General features: G+C 38.6%; 1 protein-coding gene across 1 annotated transcript; it reads left to right on the plus strand.

Moving 5' to 3' along the window:
* Positions 1–7896: 7896 nt before the first annotated feature.
* Positions 7897–20171, plus strand: LOC140135967 (IgGFc-binding protein-like). Its single transcript, XM_072157664.1, has 5 exons — positions 7897–7993; positions 15669–16955; positions 18331–18528; positions 19152–19260; positions 19638–20171. The coding sequence occupies exons 1-5, from the start codon at positions 7945–7947 to the stop codon at positions 19840–19842; spliced, it is 1848 nt and encodes a 615-aa protein (XP_072013765.1). The 5' UTR covers positions 7897–7944; the 3' UTR covers positions 19843–20171.
* Positions 20172–20405: the final 234 nt, after the last annotated feature.

A 20405-nucleotide genomic window follows, 5' to 3' on the forward strand; every position in this document is an offset into this window, starting at 1 on the left:
TATATAAGTCTGATCTTATGCTGATAGAAGTATCCTGGTAGAAATGATAACAAATATTGTACATAAGTCTGTCATATAGGCTGATAGCAGTGTTCAGGTAACATTGATAAAAATGTTTAGATAATCAGATCCTATAGGCTGATAGCAGTGTACGGGTAGAAGTAATAAAAGATACTGTACGTAAGTCACATCTTATAGGCTGATAGCGGTGTCTGAGTAGAAGTGATAAAATATAAGTCTGATCTTATAGGCTGATAGCCGTATCCAGGTAGAAGAGATAAACTATATTGTACATCTTAGCTAATTAATGAAATAACTGAAAGGAAAGCATCAGTGAAAGGTCAGCTGAAGGGAGACCCACAGAATGAAAGGATTAACAACTGGTTCATCCACTTCAAAGATCTCCTAGGTAGCCCGCCAGAAATAGATGGAGAAGATGAGGATATTGTACCGGTGGCCAAGGATCTAAACATCAATGTGGCACCATTTAATCAGGAGGAATATGCAAAGGCAAAGACTGCACTGGTAGAAGGGAAGAGTTGTGGAGAGGATGGTATACCACCAGAGGTACTGAAAAGATGCGATCTGGATGGCATAGTTCTGGAGTTTTGCAATCATCATGGCATCCGTCTGTCTCGGGAGACAATGGAGTTTTGTGCCCTAAGTCACTCTGATGTTTGGCTGCATCGCCTGCTGTGGCTATGCAGTCCAATTCTTGAACGACAAATCCTCTTACATTTGCTGCAAGTGAAAACAACTACTTGCGATGGCGGAGCTGACTTTGAGCCCTGCCGTCTTCGCACTCTTCTCTCTTCCCACTGCTGGACCTTCTTCTGGTTTCCAACACATGCTCCAGTCTTGACGGAATCTTTCCAGCTATTGCGATCTGCAGCCTTGCTTTCCCAGTTTGATGGGTTGATGTCACAATTTTTCATGTCTCGCTTGCAGACGTCCTTGAAGCGCAGGGCTGGTCTTCCAACAGGTCTGGAGCCGATTTCTAGCTGGCCATACAGCAGGTCTTTTGGGATTCTACCATCATCCATTCGGCTGACATGTCCAAGCCATCTCAAGGGTCTTTGTGACAGGAGTGCAACCATGCTTAAGATGCCAGCTTTTTCCAAGACGGCTTTGTTGGTGACATGGTCCTTCCATGTGAAGCCTAGGATACGTCTGAGGCAGCGCATGTGGAAAGCATTCAGTCTCTGTTCCTGATGTGCATATAGTGCCCATGCCTCGCTTCCATAGAGAAGAGTGCTGAGTACACAGGCCTGATACACCCTCATCTTTGTGTTGATGGTTAGCATGGTGTTTACCCATACTCTCTTTGAGAGACGTGCCATTGCAGTAGATGCATTGCCAATGCGTGTATTCAAGTCTGCGTCAAGCGATAGATTGTTGGAGATTTTGGAAGCAAGGTAAGTGAATACTTCCACCACTTCAAGCATGTAGTCGTTGATACTGATGCAGGGTGTAATACTGGCATCCTGAGCCATAATGTTTGTCTTCTTCAGACTAGTTGTCAGGCCAAACTCTCTACATGCATCTGCAAAGCTGCTGATGAGTCTCTGTAGATCTGCTTCAGATTTTGCCGTCAAAGCCGCATCATCAGCAAATAGCATATCTCTGATCAGGACTCTCTGCACCTTGGTCTTTGCTCGGAGACGTGATAGGTTAAACAGACCTCCATCGCTTCTTGTGTGGAGATACACACCATCCTCTGATGAGCTGAAAGCATGCGTCAGTAGCAGAGAGAAAAAGATACCAAAGAGTGTAGGAGCAAGCACACATCCCTGCTTCACTCCACTCAGTTTTGCAATAATGCACTGATTAAAGGAAGCAAGCCTGACCAGTGGTCTATTCTCAACATAGTACCAATTCCTAAGTCAGGAGATCTTAGTCAAGCAGGGAATTATCGAGGGATTAGCTTAAGCTCAGTTGTTGCCAACATATTCAACAAAATGATACTCAACAGGATCAGGCCTGAAGTAGACAAAGTTCTTAGGATCAACCAGAATGGTTTCAGGGTTGGCCGAACAACAGTAAGCCACATACTGGCCCTAAGGAGGATCATAGAAGGAGTGAAGGCTAAAAACCTGCCTGCAATAATAACCTTCATAGACTTCAGGAAAGCCTTTGATACCATTCATAGAGGAAAGATGCTGCAAATTCTCAAGGCCTATGGAATCCCTAATCAACTTGTGGAAGGCATAGCAAGGATGTATGAAAATACCAAGGCAAAAGTAGTTTCACCAGATGGAGAAACTGAACCGTTTGATATTCTTGCTGGTGTACTGCAAGGAGACACCCTTGCCCCATACCTCTTTGTGGTGGTATTGGACTATGCATTGAGGGAGGCAGTTGAAGGCAAAGAAGAGCAGCTTGGATTCCAGCTGGAGAAGAGAAGAAGTAGACGGATCGGACCTGAAGTGCTAACAGATTTAGACTTTGCAGACGACATAGCCCTATTGTCTGAGGAAATCCACCAAGCACAAGAGCTACTGCAAAGGGTTGAATCATCTGTTGGAAAAGTAGGCCTCAAAATGAACGCTTCAAAAACTATGTTCATGTCTTTCAACCACAATCAACAGATATCTATACAGACAAACAATGGCACCAAACTAGAAGAGGTGAGCGACTTCAAGTATCTGGGTGCATGGATGGCTAGTACGGAAAAAGATGTAAAAACACGCAAAGCAGCTGCATGGAGAGCATGTAACAGCCTCAATAAAATCTGGAGGCCAACTCTCCCAAAGAAATTCAAGAGCCGTTTATTTGCTGCTACCGTCGAATCCGTTCTAACCTATGGAAGCGTGGACTATGTCTCCCAGACTATGTAAAGAACTTGATGGTTGCTACACAAGAATGCTTAGATCAGTATACAACATCAATTGGAAGCAGCACATCATGAACAAAGAGCTATATGGTGACCTACCGAAACTTTCACAGAAGATCAGAGAGAGGAGGACACGTTTCGCTGGGCACGCATACAGAAGCAAAAATGAACCTGTAGCTAAGCTGATCCATTGGACACCAAAACATGGAAACAGAAAACCTGGTAGACCTCCTCTAACATACGTGGATGTACTGAAACAGGACACTGGACTGGATGTTATGGATTTGGGAACGACCATGCAGGACAGAAGGGTTTGGCGTGCTTTTGTAGTTCGAGGACACCACTCATCTTAAGCAAGTAAGCAAGTAAGTACATCTTAGATGCTGATACAAGTGTCCGGGTAGAAATTATAAAAGATACTGATCTTATAGGTTGATAGAAGTGTCCTGGTAGAAGTGATAAAAGATACTGTACAGGTTTCCGGATAAAATATATTGTACATAAGTCTGACCTTATAGGCCGATAGCGTTGTCTGAGTAGAAGTGATAAAATATACTGTATGTAAGTCTGATCTTATAGGCTGATAGCAGTGTCCAGGTAAAATTGATAAAAAATAGTTTACATAAGTCACATCTTATAGGCTGATAGCGGTGTCTGGGTAGAAGTGATGTAAGTCTGATCTTATAGGCTGATAGCAGTATCCAGGTAGAAGTGATAAACTATAGACCTATTGTACATCTTAGATGAGATGCTGATACAAGTGTCCTATAAATTATAAAAGATACTGTACACAAGTCTGATCTTATAGGTTGATAGAAGCGTACGTCCTGGTAGAAGTGATAAAAGATACTGTACAGGTGTCCGGATAGAAGTAATAAAAGATATTGCACATAAGTCTGATCTTATAGGTTGATTGTAGAAATAAAAATAATAATAAAAGTGTCTGCGTAGAAGTGATAAAAAATATTGTACATAGTGTGATCTTATAGGCTAATAGAAGTGTCCTGCTAGAAGTGATAAAATAGTGTACATAAGTATGTCTTATTGGCTGATAGGTAAGATTGATAAAAATATAAGATTGATAAAAAATATTTTAAATAAGTCAGATCCTATAGGCTGATAGCAGTGTCCGGGTAGAAGTGATACAAATACTGTATGTAAGCCTGATCTTATGGGCTGATTACTGTCCGGGTAGAAGTGATAAAATATATTGTACATAAGTCTGACCTTATAGGCGGATAGAAGTGTCTGTGTATACATGTAAGTGATAAAATATACTGTACATAAGTCTGATCTTATGTGCTGATAGCAGTATTCGGATAGAGGTAATAAAAGATACTGTACGTAAGTCTAATCTTACAGGTTGATAGAAGTGTCCGAAGTGATAAATATGTTGTACATAAGTCTGTCTGTAAGTGTAGAGGTAGAATTAATAAAAATATATTTTACATACGATTTTATAGACTGATAAAAGTATCTGTGTAGACGTGATAAAATATACTGTACGTAAATCTGAATATAGGCTGATAGCAGATATTTTATAAGCTGATAGAAGGGTCTGGGTGGAAGTGATAAAAGATACTGTACTTAAGTCTGATCTTATGGGCTAATAGAAGTGTCCGGGTAGAAGACATAAAAGATACTGTATATAAATCTGATCTTATAGGCCGATAGCAGTGTCTGTGTAGAAGTGATAAAATATACTGTACGTAAGTCTGATCTTATAGGCTGATAGAAGTCCCCGGGTAGAAGTGATAAAACATACTGTACTTAAGTCTGATCTTATATGCTGATACAAGTGTCCGGGTAGAATGTATAAATAGAGTTTGTGCGTGAAATTATTGATTGGCTCCAAACAAAGGAGTCTTTCACCGTAATCATGACGCAGTGCAGTTCATTCAGTCAAATGTTGTCATCAACCTATTTGATCGTAATGCATTTGCTATGTGTGTGCGACGAACTGTCGCGGTAGATTACAATCATGCTTTTGTTGAATGCATTTGAGTGTCCGGGCAGAAGTCATGATTATTGATTAGCCTACTGTTTGAATATTTAGAGTAAGTAATTCAACGATATTCCATAATTTTAGCATACATGTATATACACAGCTTTAAAACTATTATTCGGTAACTTTGTTCTAATCTGGGCATCATGAAAATTAAAATTTCGTTATCTGTTTCATACTCTGCCCGCGACAGACTTCAACTGGGCTAATAACACTGTAGAGGAATTTCTTTGCATACAAGTAGAGAGGTACCTTACCTTATACATTCAGAAACTTGTTTTAAATGGGCCAAAAGCAAACCGTAGTTCAGATGGGATCAATATGTAAGGAATGCTAATATGCATTTGTATGTTAAAAGTGGGTAAATTAGGGGTTCATTCATATATTTTCATGACTAAACAGTTGTTTATGCCCGAGGGGCCGCTTGCGGCCCGAGGGCATAAACAACCGTTTAGTCAAGAAAATATATGAATGAACCCCGTTCATACATACAAGAACATTTTGTAATTTTTATTACATCAAAATAATAATAAAAATTACAAGTAACATTATTAAAAGTCATGAGTTTCCTTCATTTTTCCTACCCAGCGATCGCACATCCGGGACACCGGGCATAAACGCTGTTTATGCCCGGCTCTCGACCAATCACGCGCGCCGTTACATAGCGTGTATGTATGAACAAGTTTTAAGGATTATTTTAGGGTGCTATCCAGCAAAAACACAACGTTTTGATCTGAATGACGAGACTCCAAATGGTATAGGAGCAGCACAGAGAAATTCTAAGTTATTAAAGATAACACAAATTAATGTTGAACCCCATTAAGGGTAGACGAGTTATTGTTGGTCGAAGCAGCCAAAAAATCGATTTGCATTAACTAAATCAATATATTATTGAAAAATAACTCTTTGATGTTTTGCAAAAGTTCATTCTACAAATCATACACTTTGCAAAATTGCTTGATTTATTGTTGTTAATGAGTTATGTACGTTTTACAAAAGTGTTGTTGTTTTAGCCCTCTTTACAATATACCTCAAGAACCACACCACCTACAAAAGTATATATGTGATATTTGAATTCTTCTATACACTCGCTATGAAATATTGATGCAATTTTTGCCAAAGCTCACTACCATTCGAAAGATGGCATAAACTACCAAATTGCAACAGTATAAAATAGTTGCTAACCTTAATACGCCCTGCAACGCAGCACGTGGATCTATGCGATGCACTGCCGGCTGCTGAAAGTTACTGCTGTGTTACAAAATAAGCTGAATTTATACTCTACGCGGTGAGTGATTGGTAATAACCAGTAAGGTTTCCCGGAGTTCATTGGCTAAAAACCAATCGCTATTGCTCAGTGATGTAGTATAAATTCAGCTAGAAGCTGTCTTTCAAAACCCACGGCAAAATCCTACTTTTGAACGTCGGACAAAAAGCTTGTATTTATAATAGTGTCTCACTGTCTGTATAGAATTGAAGAGCACATTCATAAACCATATAGTTGCATTGAGATGAATTGAGTGACCGCCCCTTGAAATCATTTCTGGTATTTATTCTTAGCTATAATGAAAAAAGAATAACATGTATGGTGGTGTATTTACTATTGATATTCAATGTACGACTACATCACGACCTGGTTAGAAATCCCTGAATAAATGTCCCGTTATTTTGGTATCTGTAAAAACGTATTATAAGACTTGCAGTTGAAAGAATGTGGTAAGCTTCTGTCTGACCTTTGAACTCCCAGTCTGTGCCTTGATCATGTTGATCGCTAAAACTGACAATAAAATCGAATATTATAGTGGAAGATGCGTAATTACATAGTGCGTATGCGTAGTGGGAAAGAAACCAATCTATCCAGGTGTCTATCGTATCTTTTTATACCTTTTTATTATTATTATTCAGCGGAACAAACTCGCCATGCGTGGCTGTTGAGGAACTAGTGGATTCGGCCTATTATCATGACAATTTCTAACACGAATATATCGGGATGATGACGCTGTTAGAGATACATGGCAATGGGCTCGGTGCAATATAGACATTATTACAGTGGCGTAGCAATTTTGGGGGTGCGGGGTGCAGCCTCCCGGTCATCATGTTCTTTTGGTACATCACAGTTGTCGGTAAACGACAGTCCCGTGTGTATCGACACAGCCCCGGTAATCATGGTCCTTCTGTACATCACTGGTTGTCGGCACACGACGGTCCCATATGTACCGACACAGCCTGCGGTTATCATTGTCCATCGCACAGTGTCATCGCCCCGATATCTTCATGGCAGAAAATGCCATGGTAGGTTGAATCCACAGCCACGAATGGCCATTGTGTTCCCACCTGTTTAATAGTTTTTAAACGCATAATAGGCTGAAGAACATGCGACTAAGGCTAATGACATTAGCTTGTGACTGACCTCTGTACGGTCAGCGAGCATACATACGCCATTGTTATCTGCTTTAGACTGCCTCTACGATAGTCTCCTACACAGCCAGTTTGTGTCAGTCGGTCTGACACTCGTCGATCCTGTATTCACACATTTGAGCCCCCTCCCCTTCGGAAAACCTAGCTACACCATTGCATTATTATCTAAATCTGTGTGACAGCACGCCATTTTCCTAATACGTTATTATGCTGCGATATAGCTAAGCAACGAAGCAGAAAATTATATTAAGCATGTTAACAACTGAAAGTACCATGACAATGGCGGGTCAATTTTTCCAAATCATTTACTCCGCTTAACCAACTATGATCAAGAACACAAACAATTCGATTTGATTTTTTCCTTTTGAAAACCTCCCAGAAATAGTTCATGTAGACTCGTCACTGAAACTGATAGTAAGTCCATAACTGTTAAAAACTTTGAATTGAAAAAATATCGTTATCTTAGCTTCCACTTAATTACCAGTAAATGTGAGCAGGCTGGGTACCTTCAGCATATAATTGGATAAGGAAGCGTTGTTTGTAATTCATTTCATATAGTGCTCATTGTTGTCTCCGTGTAAAAGGAATTGGTTATAGTTTGAATGTCGATACTCGTGACGATCTCTGCTGTATCTGTATGATAGCATTTACATTGCTTACATAGTGTTGTGCTGTTAATGATACCAAAATGAAGTCCCTTCTGGTGCCTCTTGCCTTCGTAATATACGGAGTAACAGGTAAATTGGACTATGGGAGTTTGATAATAATATTATAACCTTTACTATGATTCTTGTAATTAAGTTCTCGTCACATGCCGTTGGAGAATAAATGCGCTCGTAGCGTTGACTTTCCCGCACGGTGGCTATGGGAACAGCCCGTTTGCCCGATTGCCCGTTAATCAATCAATCAATCAATCAATCAATAAGTCAATCAATCAATCAATCAATCAATCAATCAATCAATCAACCAACTAACCAATCAATCAATCAATGATAGATCGCTAAAAACCACAAGAATTTGTACTTGGCTAAGGCGTTAAAAACAAAAAGCAAAGGATAAACTATGATACATGTAGTAGTAAGAGGGCCTTATGTACACCGTGTTAAACATATGGAAGGTCCTGTTGAGTTCAGTTTAATTGAATTCATATGTGTTTAAAGGGTCTGTTGAGTTCAGGTTTTATTTCACGGAGTGAATTTCTAATTCCACTTCCACCCACATCTCATATGCCCAGTTTATCCCTTACATACGATGTGTCTTGAATAGCTATTGTAGCCCACCGACCCTGTAGTTAAGAGGCTAGGAAATATTTCCTAACATCTCATATCCTCGCTTGTATGCCTTTTTCTAATCCTGCCTCACATGTCAAGGACAATTTAATCTGGCAATGAGACTGTACAGTGTATGAAAATTTGAGCCTTTTTCTAATCATGTTTACTATTGGATTCTGGCCATCACAAGATTATAAAAGGCTTTACTGATTGGTGAGCAATTATTTACAATAGCAAGACACCTTTTGCCCTAATGTTGTCTCTCAAGATTTATTACTTATATAATCTAAGAATAAAAACACCGGATTTGTCGTCTCTATTACCAGTCATGGGAGCTATGAACTTAGCCAGCTTGGTGACAACGCCTACAGCAGTTAGAGACTGTTTTGCACTTACGATGGTGTAGCATTCCGTGATTTTGTTGTTTAGGTCCAAGAAAGTGGCGTATGTGACACATACGATGGTCTTTTTTTTTTTTTTTTTTCATACGATGGTCTTGCAGCAGATGGAAAAACTCAAAATTAGCGTGCAAGACTATCGTAAGTGGCAACTACGATAGTGTTGCAGGCATTAATAAAATTGCATTGCATTTACGATATTTTATTTTATTAATTAAAAAATGATTCAAATTTTGAAACTTAAAACTTGGTTTAAAATGTGTGTTTTGATATGACCTTCCATAATTTGTCAATATCTCAAATTGGCCAAAAATGTCACTTACGATAGTATAGCACTCTGCTGACGAACTGAATTCGCATTCGTGTGCGTTGCTAAAATAAAAACGTGAATTTAGTGTCATCCTTCTGATTCAATTCCCTAGATAGCACAACAATATCTGACGGCGTGTATGGTCGTTCTAGCGTACCCGTGGGGGACGTTCTCGATGCACTAGATTCCCCCCAAATGAAAATTTGTCGATCAATCAATACAAAGGAACAATAAGCCTACATGATATACAACTATCATATCTCCTATAACTAGTGTAGATATTACTTCGATGATGCACTTGTCGGCTGCAACATGTTCTTCTTTATATAGACGAATCCAACAAGCCAAGTGATGGTCAGAATTCATTCGCCCATTAATGGGTCCCCTCCGCACAGTGTCATCGCCCCGATATCTTCATGGCAGAAATCGCCATGGTAGCTTGAATCCACCGCCACGCATGGCCCTTTTGTATCGACCTATCATATCTGTTCAAAATATATATTCATGTGCAAAGGACCACATCTGGTTTCTTTATACGAAATCATTAACGGGAGATATTCATTATTTTCTAACCTGGTATCCTAAGATTTTCTTCTCATATCAAACTCGTGCATAGCAAATTCACGTGTATCGATCCCGGGTATTTATTTTAGTATCTCTGCTGACAAAGTAATTATTAGCCAGGCGATGTCGGTGTGCTCCGCACCAAACCGGTGTTGTGACTCCTCAATTGGGTGGATTAAATCCGCTTAAAATCGATGTTAAATTGTATTGTGTTGTAAACTTTCATCATTTTTTTGTCTACGTGTAACACGGGTGATGGAATGCAGTTTAATATCCCTGCCAAGGCCGCATCATTTCACATTTTAGGTGGGATAGACCAGGGGGGAGGTGTAGGAATGGGAGGAATTGGATTCGTCTATAGCTAGGAATAAATACTAGAATGATCTCAATTGGCAGTCACCTCAAATCATCCCATTGCAAGTCACATGGTTTTATAGATGAGTTGACTTCTGACGTCAATGCCCGTACGTGGCAGTATGCGCGCGCATCATCACAATCATCACAACTTCCATTGTTGTTTTACCTGGCAGTATGCGGGCATCATATTTTGTTCAGGGCTCGTATTTTTAAAACTCCCGCCACATCACAATACTATTGAACAGTATAGTGGTTGCATGGGGTTCACTCAAGCATGTCGATATACCAGTCCCTTACCTTTGTTGATAAACATTGAGGTCAACTTATCCATGGTTTAGGAATGTTCTCTAATGGTTACTGACATGGAGCTATTATACCATGGAGAGGCAATAGATAACTCTAATTCACATATGAATTCAATCAACCTCGATTTATAGATCAAAAACACATCTTTTGTCTAGGTTTCATGTCAGAAATTAACATAACTCAACAAACCGGAAACAATAATTCTCTTCATTTAACTTTTTAGTGAGCAACAAAAGACTATAAAAGGATTGTTCACACGTACATTGCTAACACTTTAAAATAACAATGAGATCTGAAACCGAAAACTGAAACAGAAACCGAAACCAAAAAGATAAAAAGACCCTTAGTTTGGTCGTCACTGACAAAAGAGTATAATGTAGATATAATAGATTATCAAAGAATAGTCATAAAGACCTGGATCGTAATTCTAAAGAAATTTTACATGAATGCCTCGCACCTGTATGATTACAGCGGTAAGAGCGGTATTGTATTCAATCAATGATTGCACACATACACATGCATGACATGTGATGATTGCAACCTGCTTATAGTGCGTGGCAATACATTAAAAAATCGTTTTGACCATCGGTAATTAATCCTGTTACATCACTTCTTCTACAGCGAATTGGTCAGATTACCATAAAAACGAAACAGTAAGATTTAGCGGGGTGTGGTGGAATTTTTAAATAGATATTTTATTATCTTTTCAGTCTTCATTTTCACTCAAATCAAAACAAAAATGGCGTATATGAAATTTAAATTTAAAAAAAAACTCACCGTGTTACACCAATTAATTAATAGAGGTTATCCACGTTACTCATGTGTGACTTCTAACAAAAGGCACTGGTTTCCGTAGTATTCCTCATTCAAACCAATTCAATGCACGACCTGCATGACGTTGGTGGGCTATTTTGAAACAGTCATGGTTGCGGTACTTGTGGTACTTGTTTTGAAAATCCTAAACAAGGTATAGCAGTCGCTGATAAGATATGCAGCTTAGAAAACACGGATAATCTCTATTAATTAAATTTGGCGTAGAGTTACAAACTGAAATTTTGTCTTTACCATAGTGGCATATTCGTAGGCCAATTTTATACACATTTTATAATAGTAAACAAACTAAGAAATATCGGCAACATGAAAGCTAGGACACCTGTGCCCTTTGAAAGGGCACGAGGTAAATCATAGAAAGAAAGAAAGAAAGAAAGAAAGAAAGAAAGAAAGAAAGAAAGAAAGAAAGAAAGAAAGAAAGAAAGAAAGAAAGAAAGAAAGAAAGAAAGAAAGAAAGAAAGAAAGAAAGAAAGAAAGAAAGAAAGAAAGAAAGAAAGAAAGAAAAGAAAGAAAGAAATGGCAAGAAAGAAATAAGTTACGCGATTGGACGCCTAACTTAAAAACATTGCACGGTATACTGGCGTATCATCTTCACTTCATTCCATGGAATGAAGCCGATGTAGAGTAACGCCATAGTGAATACACGGCGACCGAGGTGGTAAGGTTAGGTACATGTGTTTTGCGTGTTTCCATACTGACGTATTGTCTGTAATAATATGTATTTGTTTCTTTTGAAAGTTATATAAGGATACGTTTGTAAAGATCATCATTCATCCAGGGAGTAAACAATAATAATATTTTAACTATAATCTAATCAACTATTTTTGAGTGGGAAAATTTCACGTCCAATCCTTAACGCCAGATGAAGACGTGAATGTTCAATTATTAATATTATCAACATCATCATTCGGCTGCGCAGCAGGCGACTACAAGCTTTCTCCAACTAATGCGATCTTGGGCAAGCGAAACAATTGTGTTTGGCTGCAGCATCCCTTCAGTATCTCCCAGGAGGTGCTGGACATACTGTAAGTACAGTGTGCGCGGCCGTCCCGGTTTCCTCTTCCCATGTGGTGGAATATAAAGCGCATATTCTTTCACAGGCTCGCCATCTTCAAGTCGCAGTATATGGCCGAGAAATTTGAGTTGATGAATGATTATATAAGGATAAAATTTATTTATTTTACTACAAAAATTTCACATCAAGTACAAAATATAATGAATGTCTGATTTACACAAAATCAGTTTTATATTGGCATTTCTTCAAACTCGATTGTCTCGATTCGCGGTGCAACTATGAAATGAAGTTGACGAATTGTAGGGATCAAGAATCGTTATATATATGATGTACATTTAATAATAATATTCACATACATCGGATCCTACAGTTTTTACACAAAAAATATTTCTTTGAAACCTACCACTCGACTCTTTTCGGAAATGTAACCAAACGTCGCTAGCCAGTACACTAAATCATCAAAAGGTTATAATAGAAACCCCTATAGAATACATGACGCATTTTGGTGTAAAAAGCAGAGTCGATTACGACGACGTCATGGAGCCACGTGATTCGCTGGGCGTATTTCTATTGGTTAGGTTTCTGCCTGTACAAAAATAATTATTTACCTGGTGTTGACGCTTTGTCCCATTGGTGTAACACGGTGACCTCATAAGGCCCTCTTACTACTCATAATTATGCAATAAAAAATACACATGAAAGATATACTACTACAACCATTTGAAGCACGCTGTTTCAACAGTTTTTGAAATGTGTCCGAAGACCCATCAAGTTCGATGCGATCTGATGGTTGGTTCCAAATGCGAGGAGCATGATATATATATAAATGACCCGTCTGAAAATGTTGAGTATTAACTTCAAGCATGGGAGACATGTATTCAGGGTTTGCTGGCAAATGAATTTCAAAAGCGGAATGAGGACTTTAAAGTCAATACGTTTTCTTTTCATGATACGTTGAATGTTCAAAAGACGCTTTAGGAGTGTCCAACAGGGGTTCAATATTTCAAAAGGTCGATAGTCATCAATCGAAAATGACTATGCTATAAAGAAGAAGAAAAAGAGAGAAAGGCCCATTTGTCCGAAATGTCTTTTTTTCTGAAAAGTGTTTAATTTAGGGTTTCGGGCATTTTAGGTTAGGATTAAGGCTAGGGTTATTGTTAAGGACAGGGTTAGGGTAAGTGTTAGGATTAGAGTTAGTTCGGTTAGAATTAGGGCTTATATTATAGGATCGGGTTAGGGTTGGGTTTGTAATGATTAGGGTTTGTAACGACCATTATTGTTTTTTTGGACTAATGACCTTTCTTTTCTTGTCTTGGTACTGTCCAACACCCATTGTGAGGCGAGTCAACCGGACAGGATACTGTGCGCATGCGCATCTTTCAGACTATCTACCTTTCCCTGATTGGTTGTTAAATGGTTTATGGAATGATGTGGGGCCGTAGTGGTCAGCGACAACCTGTTAAGTGTGCTGAGGCTTGTGGATTAACGTCTAAACGTTGTGCCTGTGCGTAGCGCACTATAAATCACTGCACTTTTTTTTTTTTTTTTTCGCGTTATTGAACTAATGTCCCATCGGGCTACTGCCATTCTAGACTACTGACATTTCCGACTACTGTTACTTCGAACTAATAATGATAAGTGTTAGGGCTTAGTTTATATGTTCGGGTTAGGGTGAGGGTTGGGTTAGGTTTAGGAAGTGATTAGGGTTTATAGCGACCCTTATTGGGATTTCGGACTAAAGAACCTTCGGACTATCTACCTTTCTTCGGACTATGACCTTGTTTTTCATTTTCAGACTAATGACCCGTTGGACTAAATATCCTACGCATTATTGACCATTCCGAACAAAGAAACTTAGGATTAAAAACTGTATTGTAATGACCTGTAACTATGGCTACTGCTTCTGAACTAAACACATTTGAGATATTTCAAATAATTTCGTTGTCCTCGGGAATCATGGAATTAAGTTGAAGACACATTCAACTTCATGCGTGCCATTGTTTTAACCTATTCTTGCTAGATAATAAAGGCAACTCATTCCATAGAAAACTACCATAATGGCGAATGAAGCCGACTGTGTTGCAAAAGTGGTAGAATTTATCTGGCACTGTCGATACCTATCAGATTTAGAGGATACGCGTGCGTTCCTTCAATTGAGCAATAATTGCATAAAATGAGAGAACACTGGTCAATTTAATGGGTTACATAATTTGTTCAACTTCGTCTATCTATACACGAAAGAGTAGATCTCTTGGCTAATTTCTTGGCTGTTTTTCGTACCGCGTTTTATTTCATATTGGGAAAGTCAGGGTTTGATCATGGAGCAATTCCTGGAGAGGGCAATTCCTCATTTCATGTGCCGCATTCTTATTTAAATTAGCCATTGTGTTATTGTTTATAATATTATGTTATGTGGAGCACTTTACACCACCAGGTTGGGCAAGTCATGAATAATTTAGCGTTGTGAAGCCAAATAAACTTATTATTTCCCAGTCTTCCCATCCTCTCGGTTAAAAAGCAATGTGTAAGCACTTTTTGGTATATAAATAAATGTCTAATCTAAAGAAGAAATGTTTAGGATTTTTTAAAGAGAAGTGATGATTGTTGATCATTTCTGTTTCATTTTTTATGCATTTTCCTGTCATTTCCTGTCAACCTAATAAAGATATTCTGCTAATTGATAATCTTCTCTATCATAAATAATATAGGTTGAAAGTGTCAACAAGTGGCAAAAATTGTAATTTGTCATGGAACTTCAGTCATATTTTATCTGAAACCTTACTGGATGACAGGGCCTGCATATATGGTATGCATGGCATAATCAAATGCAAGCACTGACCTATCCCTAAAAGTAGTAACTTGTGTATCACACATCCCGGGTTCAAACCCCATTGCAGTATTCTATTGTTAATCGGCTAAATAGGGTGATTCATCATTTACTTTGAATGGGCGGTCTCACACATATTTTATTTGAAGATAGCTGGATCAACCTCCTCTTTCTTACATCTTCTCTGTTATTATATTATTATCATAATTAATATTATTATTATCATTCATGAAGCGGAGGACGAGTCGGTGTTATTAGTGATCTTCACACTCGTTTCTCATCACTGTCCCCCGGGTTCAATTCCCCGCATTGCCACATGTGAGTTTGGTTGCCGATCCATGTTCGTCCTCGTAGGGTTTTTCTCCGGGTGCTCCGGTTTTCCTCCTGCTTGAAAAATCTGACCTCTTCCCATATCCCTGTCCCGTCATATTCGATTGGCATTCCTTAAGTAGCCTTTGAGCACTACTGGGCTTTGGCTTGCTTCAGCCGAATAATGTTATTAAATAAATGAATATTTAATTTGAATTCCTCAGGTGTTCTTGGGAATGACGATTCTCTCTGGATGAGGTTTGTTTTTACCTTCCCCTACAGTTATACGGGTCAAATTCCCCGCGTATACATCACAACGGAAGTGAATCATCCAGTAATGGTATCGGTGTCGGTCCCTGGTATTGGATTTATTACTTCTACTTACGTAACACAAAACCAGGGTGCTGCATTTAACCTTACTAATGATGCCGGTATAACAGATTCATCTAGCATAAAAGAACCCAATAAGACAGTGATCGTCACCTCAACAGATAATGTATCTGTTCATGGATATTATGTTGGATATTTTCCCGCCAGTCACGATGGGTGGTTTGTTCTTCCAACCACAGCCTTGGGCAATGACTATGTGGCAGTAGGATATGATCAAAGAGGCATTAGCTTAATATTCTCGGAGTTTGTAGTAACAGCAATTGAAGACAATACAAAGGTGTACATTAAAGGACAGATAGAATTATCGGTGACCTTGCAGCAGTATGAATCCTATCAATTCGTCTCTGACCATGTAAATCAACCGGACATTACTGGTATGTCAATCAAGGCAGACAAACTAATATCAGTAATGTCCGGTCACCAATGTGCCTATGTACCAGCCAATGTAAGCGGTTGTGATTATCTAATGGAACATATCCCTCCAGTGAGCACATTGGGACATCAGTACATACTCGCTCCTTTCCTGGGACGTACTTCAGGTTTTGTATACCGCGTGGTAAGTACATCACCTGGTACAACAAACGTGTCCTTATCCGGAGAAACCATTTCTTTATCAAGTGGAGAGTTTTATGAAGGTGACTTTGTAACGTCAGATGAAGTATTAATGGTAATTGCAGATAAACCTATCATGGTTGTTCAATACGCAAAGGGAGGTCGTACTGATGGTGTTGCCGGTGATGCGTTTATGGTTGTAATTCCATCTACGCAGAGGTTCTCTAACAACGTGACATTCCCAAGTGGAACCTTAGTGAATGGCAATGAACAACACTATATTTCTATAATAACAGCAGGATGCGATAGCATAAACTCTTTTAATCTTGATGGTTTGCCACTGAGTACACAAAACATCAGCTCGTTACAATCAGCTAATGGTGCGTACTGCGTTCTTCGTACTCTAATCAATGGAGGTTTCCACTCAGTTACTCATCCGTCAGCTTCATTCCTAGTTCTCGTCTACGGGTTTGGCAAATTTGAGTCATATGCATTTGTAGCAAAATACCGAGTTCACACTGACAGCATGGATGTAGCGGTTAGTACGCCTACCAATGCTATTTCTTTAGGTGAGTCACTCATACTATTTATCTCGACACAATTATCTCTACACCTGATAAATCAATTATCTCTACACCTGAGAAATAAAGAAATTTGTAAAGTTAAATGACACTTTTGGGTTTATTACTTTGTTTTAGACATGTAACGTGGAAGTTACACATCACAAGTTGCATGTTGTTTTCCTTCAACGGTTTTGAATTTATTGAAGCAACAATCACAACGTCAAGTATATCTTCAACTCGCATGTTATCAGTTACTTAAATCAATATGAAATAAGGAATTCATACCATCAAATCTATTTTGGTGACATACCTTATTACAATGTCAACCTTGCTTCTTCTTCTTCTTCCCTAAAGGCAGCAACTTCAGGAAAGAATAAGAAGAAGCAATGTTGTCAGTCTGATGAAATGCCGCGGTAGCAGCGCGTACCGCGTAGAGCATAAAACTGTACCAATGTACATTGTACATGATGTATGTCACCAAAAATGGATTTGATAGTATGGTGAAATAAGGCTATTTACGAGATCAAATATATTCCTTTAAGAACAGAATCAAATAAAATGGAACAAATTCACACCTCTTTATTTGCTTATGGTGATACAATTAAAATATGGCAAGTTATAATTGTTTAGGATGTGATTCTATAGGAGGGTAATTACCTAGAGAATTAAAGTAGATGAGTTTAATAATAACTGGAACTTGGACTTGCTATTAAAGATCACAAATAAACTCACATACGTGACAGAAGGGTAGAAGTATGGCAGTTGCCACATACATAGCAAAAGACTGGTGGATGACAAACTCTTGGGTGCCACCTGACAAGAGAGAGACATATAGATTAAAGTGATTAAAGTTTATTAAACAATGATTAAGGGTATACGATGTATTGTTGGTCGAAGCAGCAACAAAAAATGTACTTCACAGCATCTTGCGAATGGTAGTGAGCTTTAGCAAAAATTGCATTGCTCAATTCATAGCGAGCGTGTAGAAGAATTCAAATATCACAGATATACTTTTGTAGGTCATGTGGTTCTTGAATTATATTGTAAAGAGGGCTGAAACAACAACACTGTTGTAAAACGTACATAACTTATTATTAAACAACAATAAATTAAGCAGCTTTTGCAAAACACCAAAGTGTTATTTTTCAATAATATATTGATTCAGATATTGAAAATTGATTTTTTTGGCTGCTTCGACCAACAATACCTCGTATACCCTTAAGTTCTTAGGATGTGAATTTATATACAAGAGAGAGCTAGCATTACCTATAGGAAAATCTCTGTACGCGTGTGCTATATAAACCTTAGCTTAAACAAATAATTAAGAACAAATTAAGATATATAATTTCGATTTTCCATTATTGTTTATTTTTCGTTATAGGATGTCTTTCTTTCGAAAAATCAAGTATGGGTACACTTGTTCCCAGTAAAGATTTGTACAACTTCGGAGATTCTGTAACTGTGTACTGTCGTCAAGGATTTGATCTTCTTGGAGACGAAACACTTGTTTGTTTAAGTAGCGGATATTGGCATGGAGAAATACCTAGATGCTCTTTGAACATGTTGAAAACAACTCAAGGTCAGCTTTATCAGAATAAATATATTATGTGCATTTGATTTCTGAAAGAATGTTTGAACCGTTTTATATCAAACTTGGTCAAATGCGTTATACATTTTTCAAAGCCGCGTTTATCTTGTTTATTCTCGCTTACCGGTTGCGCTTTCGAGAACTTCCTCGTCATCAGCCGATGTTGTTGGCTCTGATGTATTTCTTGGAAACGACTAGGGACCAACCTGACCAGGTGATATCACACTCGATGGCGTCACCGAAGTCGGAAAAGCCCTACTCGTAAAAGCGAGTAAGAACACTCAACAAATAGACTAGGACAACGTGAAAGTACTGGAGAAAGAAACAAATGACTTTCCCAGAAGGGTCCTGGAAGCCATCCAGATCAAGAAGCAAGGACCTTCACTTAACCAAGCCACCGGATTGGAATTAGATCCTGTGTAGGACATCCTGATCAAACCCAGAGGCACCTGGGGCAGGACTTTTCAAAGAAATACATCAGGATGATCAGAGCCAACAACATGGGCTGAAATAGTGTTGAAGTTTAATTTAATTTACTTTCAGTTCAGTTTATTACCACTACGTATGAATCTGCAATTCTATACATTTTATGTGGTTTTACATTTGTATCATAGATTCAACAAACGGTTCTACGAACACCCTAATCATCGTGTCTGCCTCGTCTGTCGGAGGTGTTGTGCTGCTAATCATACTTGTGGTGATATTGATGTGTTATTGTAAAAGGTAAAGTTACACATTAACTTCTGTGCCTAATCAGTTTTGATGTACATTATCAGGCCTAGATCAGCGAACTTAGATACAAAGAACAGAGAACATCATATCACTCCAAAAAATATCATAGCACAGCTTGAAGATACGACAAGTGAAAAACTGAAATAAGAAATATAATAGCCTACAACAGGTCAATATGCAGTATTATGTTCCTAATAATACTAATTTCGTTATGACAAATGCAATGTCCTATAAAAAGGACCTATTTATATGTGATTTTTTTGCAAAGAAAGTTTCCTTTTGGCATATTTTAACATGATTTCACAAATAGTGGACGTTGTTTTAATAAATATTGTCCGATGATCATGTTCATCTTTCTGATCTTTCAGAAGCCATGCATCCACATCAGATGCAGCTCCTCCAGTATATTACGCATCGAACATTCAAGCAATATCAGGCTTACGTAATCAGGGTATTCCGGATGCGAACAACGAAGAAGGAAACGACAATGCAGCGTATCTAAGTATTGATCCTGCCACTACGGCAAAAGGATCACCAGATGATTATCAAGGGTTATATGCAGTTGTAGAATGAATACCGTTTTGGGGGGCATTGAGCTGCAAAGAACCGACAATCGCAGCGTAGAAGCGTGACGTTTGTCGTTACGGACAAACGCACGCAAAACAACGTCGGATAATGTTTGGCCCGTAACTCGACCGTTCCTGGCCAATCTTTATACAATCATGCTATTAAATGAGTCTGGCGTCGATCAAAATCAAACTCCAGTTTCAATTTCATTACACGAGCCAGAGTTTTGTTTTGTTGAAAACCCTTATCTATCAAAATTAGATTTACGGTTCTAGTCATACGACGTATTTGATATTGCTCAAAACAATAGAATACAATGTTGAATACTATTATCTCAAAATGCAGTTTAATTTGTACATATCAAATGAAACAAAAAATTATCCCTGCTGCTGAAATGGAATCGCCCTCGTGATGTCACGCGATGTTTCCATGGGAAGCCAATTGGGTGCCTTGTTTGGTATCAGGCGGGCCAATCACAGGCAGCCTTGCTTGGAGCCGTCGGTGGCCATTTTGTTAGCTAAGGCCATTCTCTGTCAGTTTTTCAGCAAGAACGGATGCAGAAATTTTTT

Source organism: Amphiura filiformis, chromosome 16 (assembly GCF_039555335.1).
Source record: "Amphiura filiformis chromosome 16, Afil_fr2py, whole genome shotgun sequence".
Taxonomy (NCBI): Eukaryota; Metazoa; Echinodermata; class Ophiuroidea; order Amphilepidida; family Amphiuridae; genus Amphiura; species Amphiura filiformis.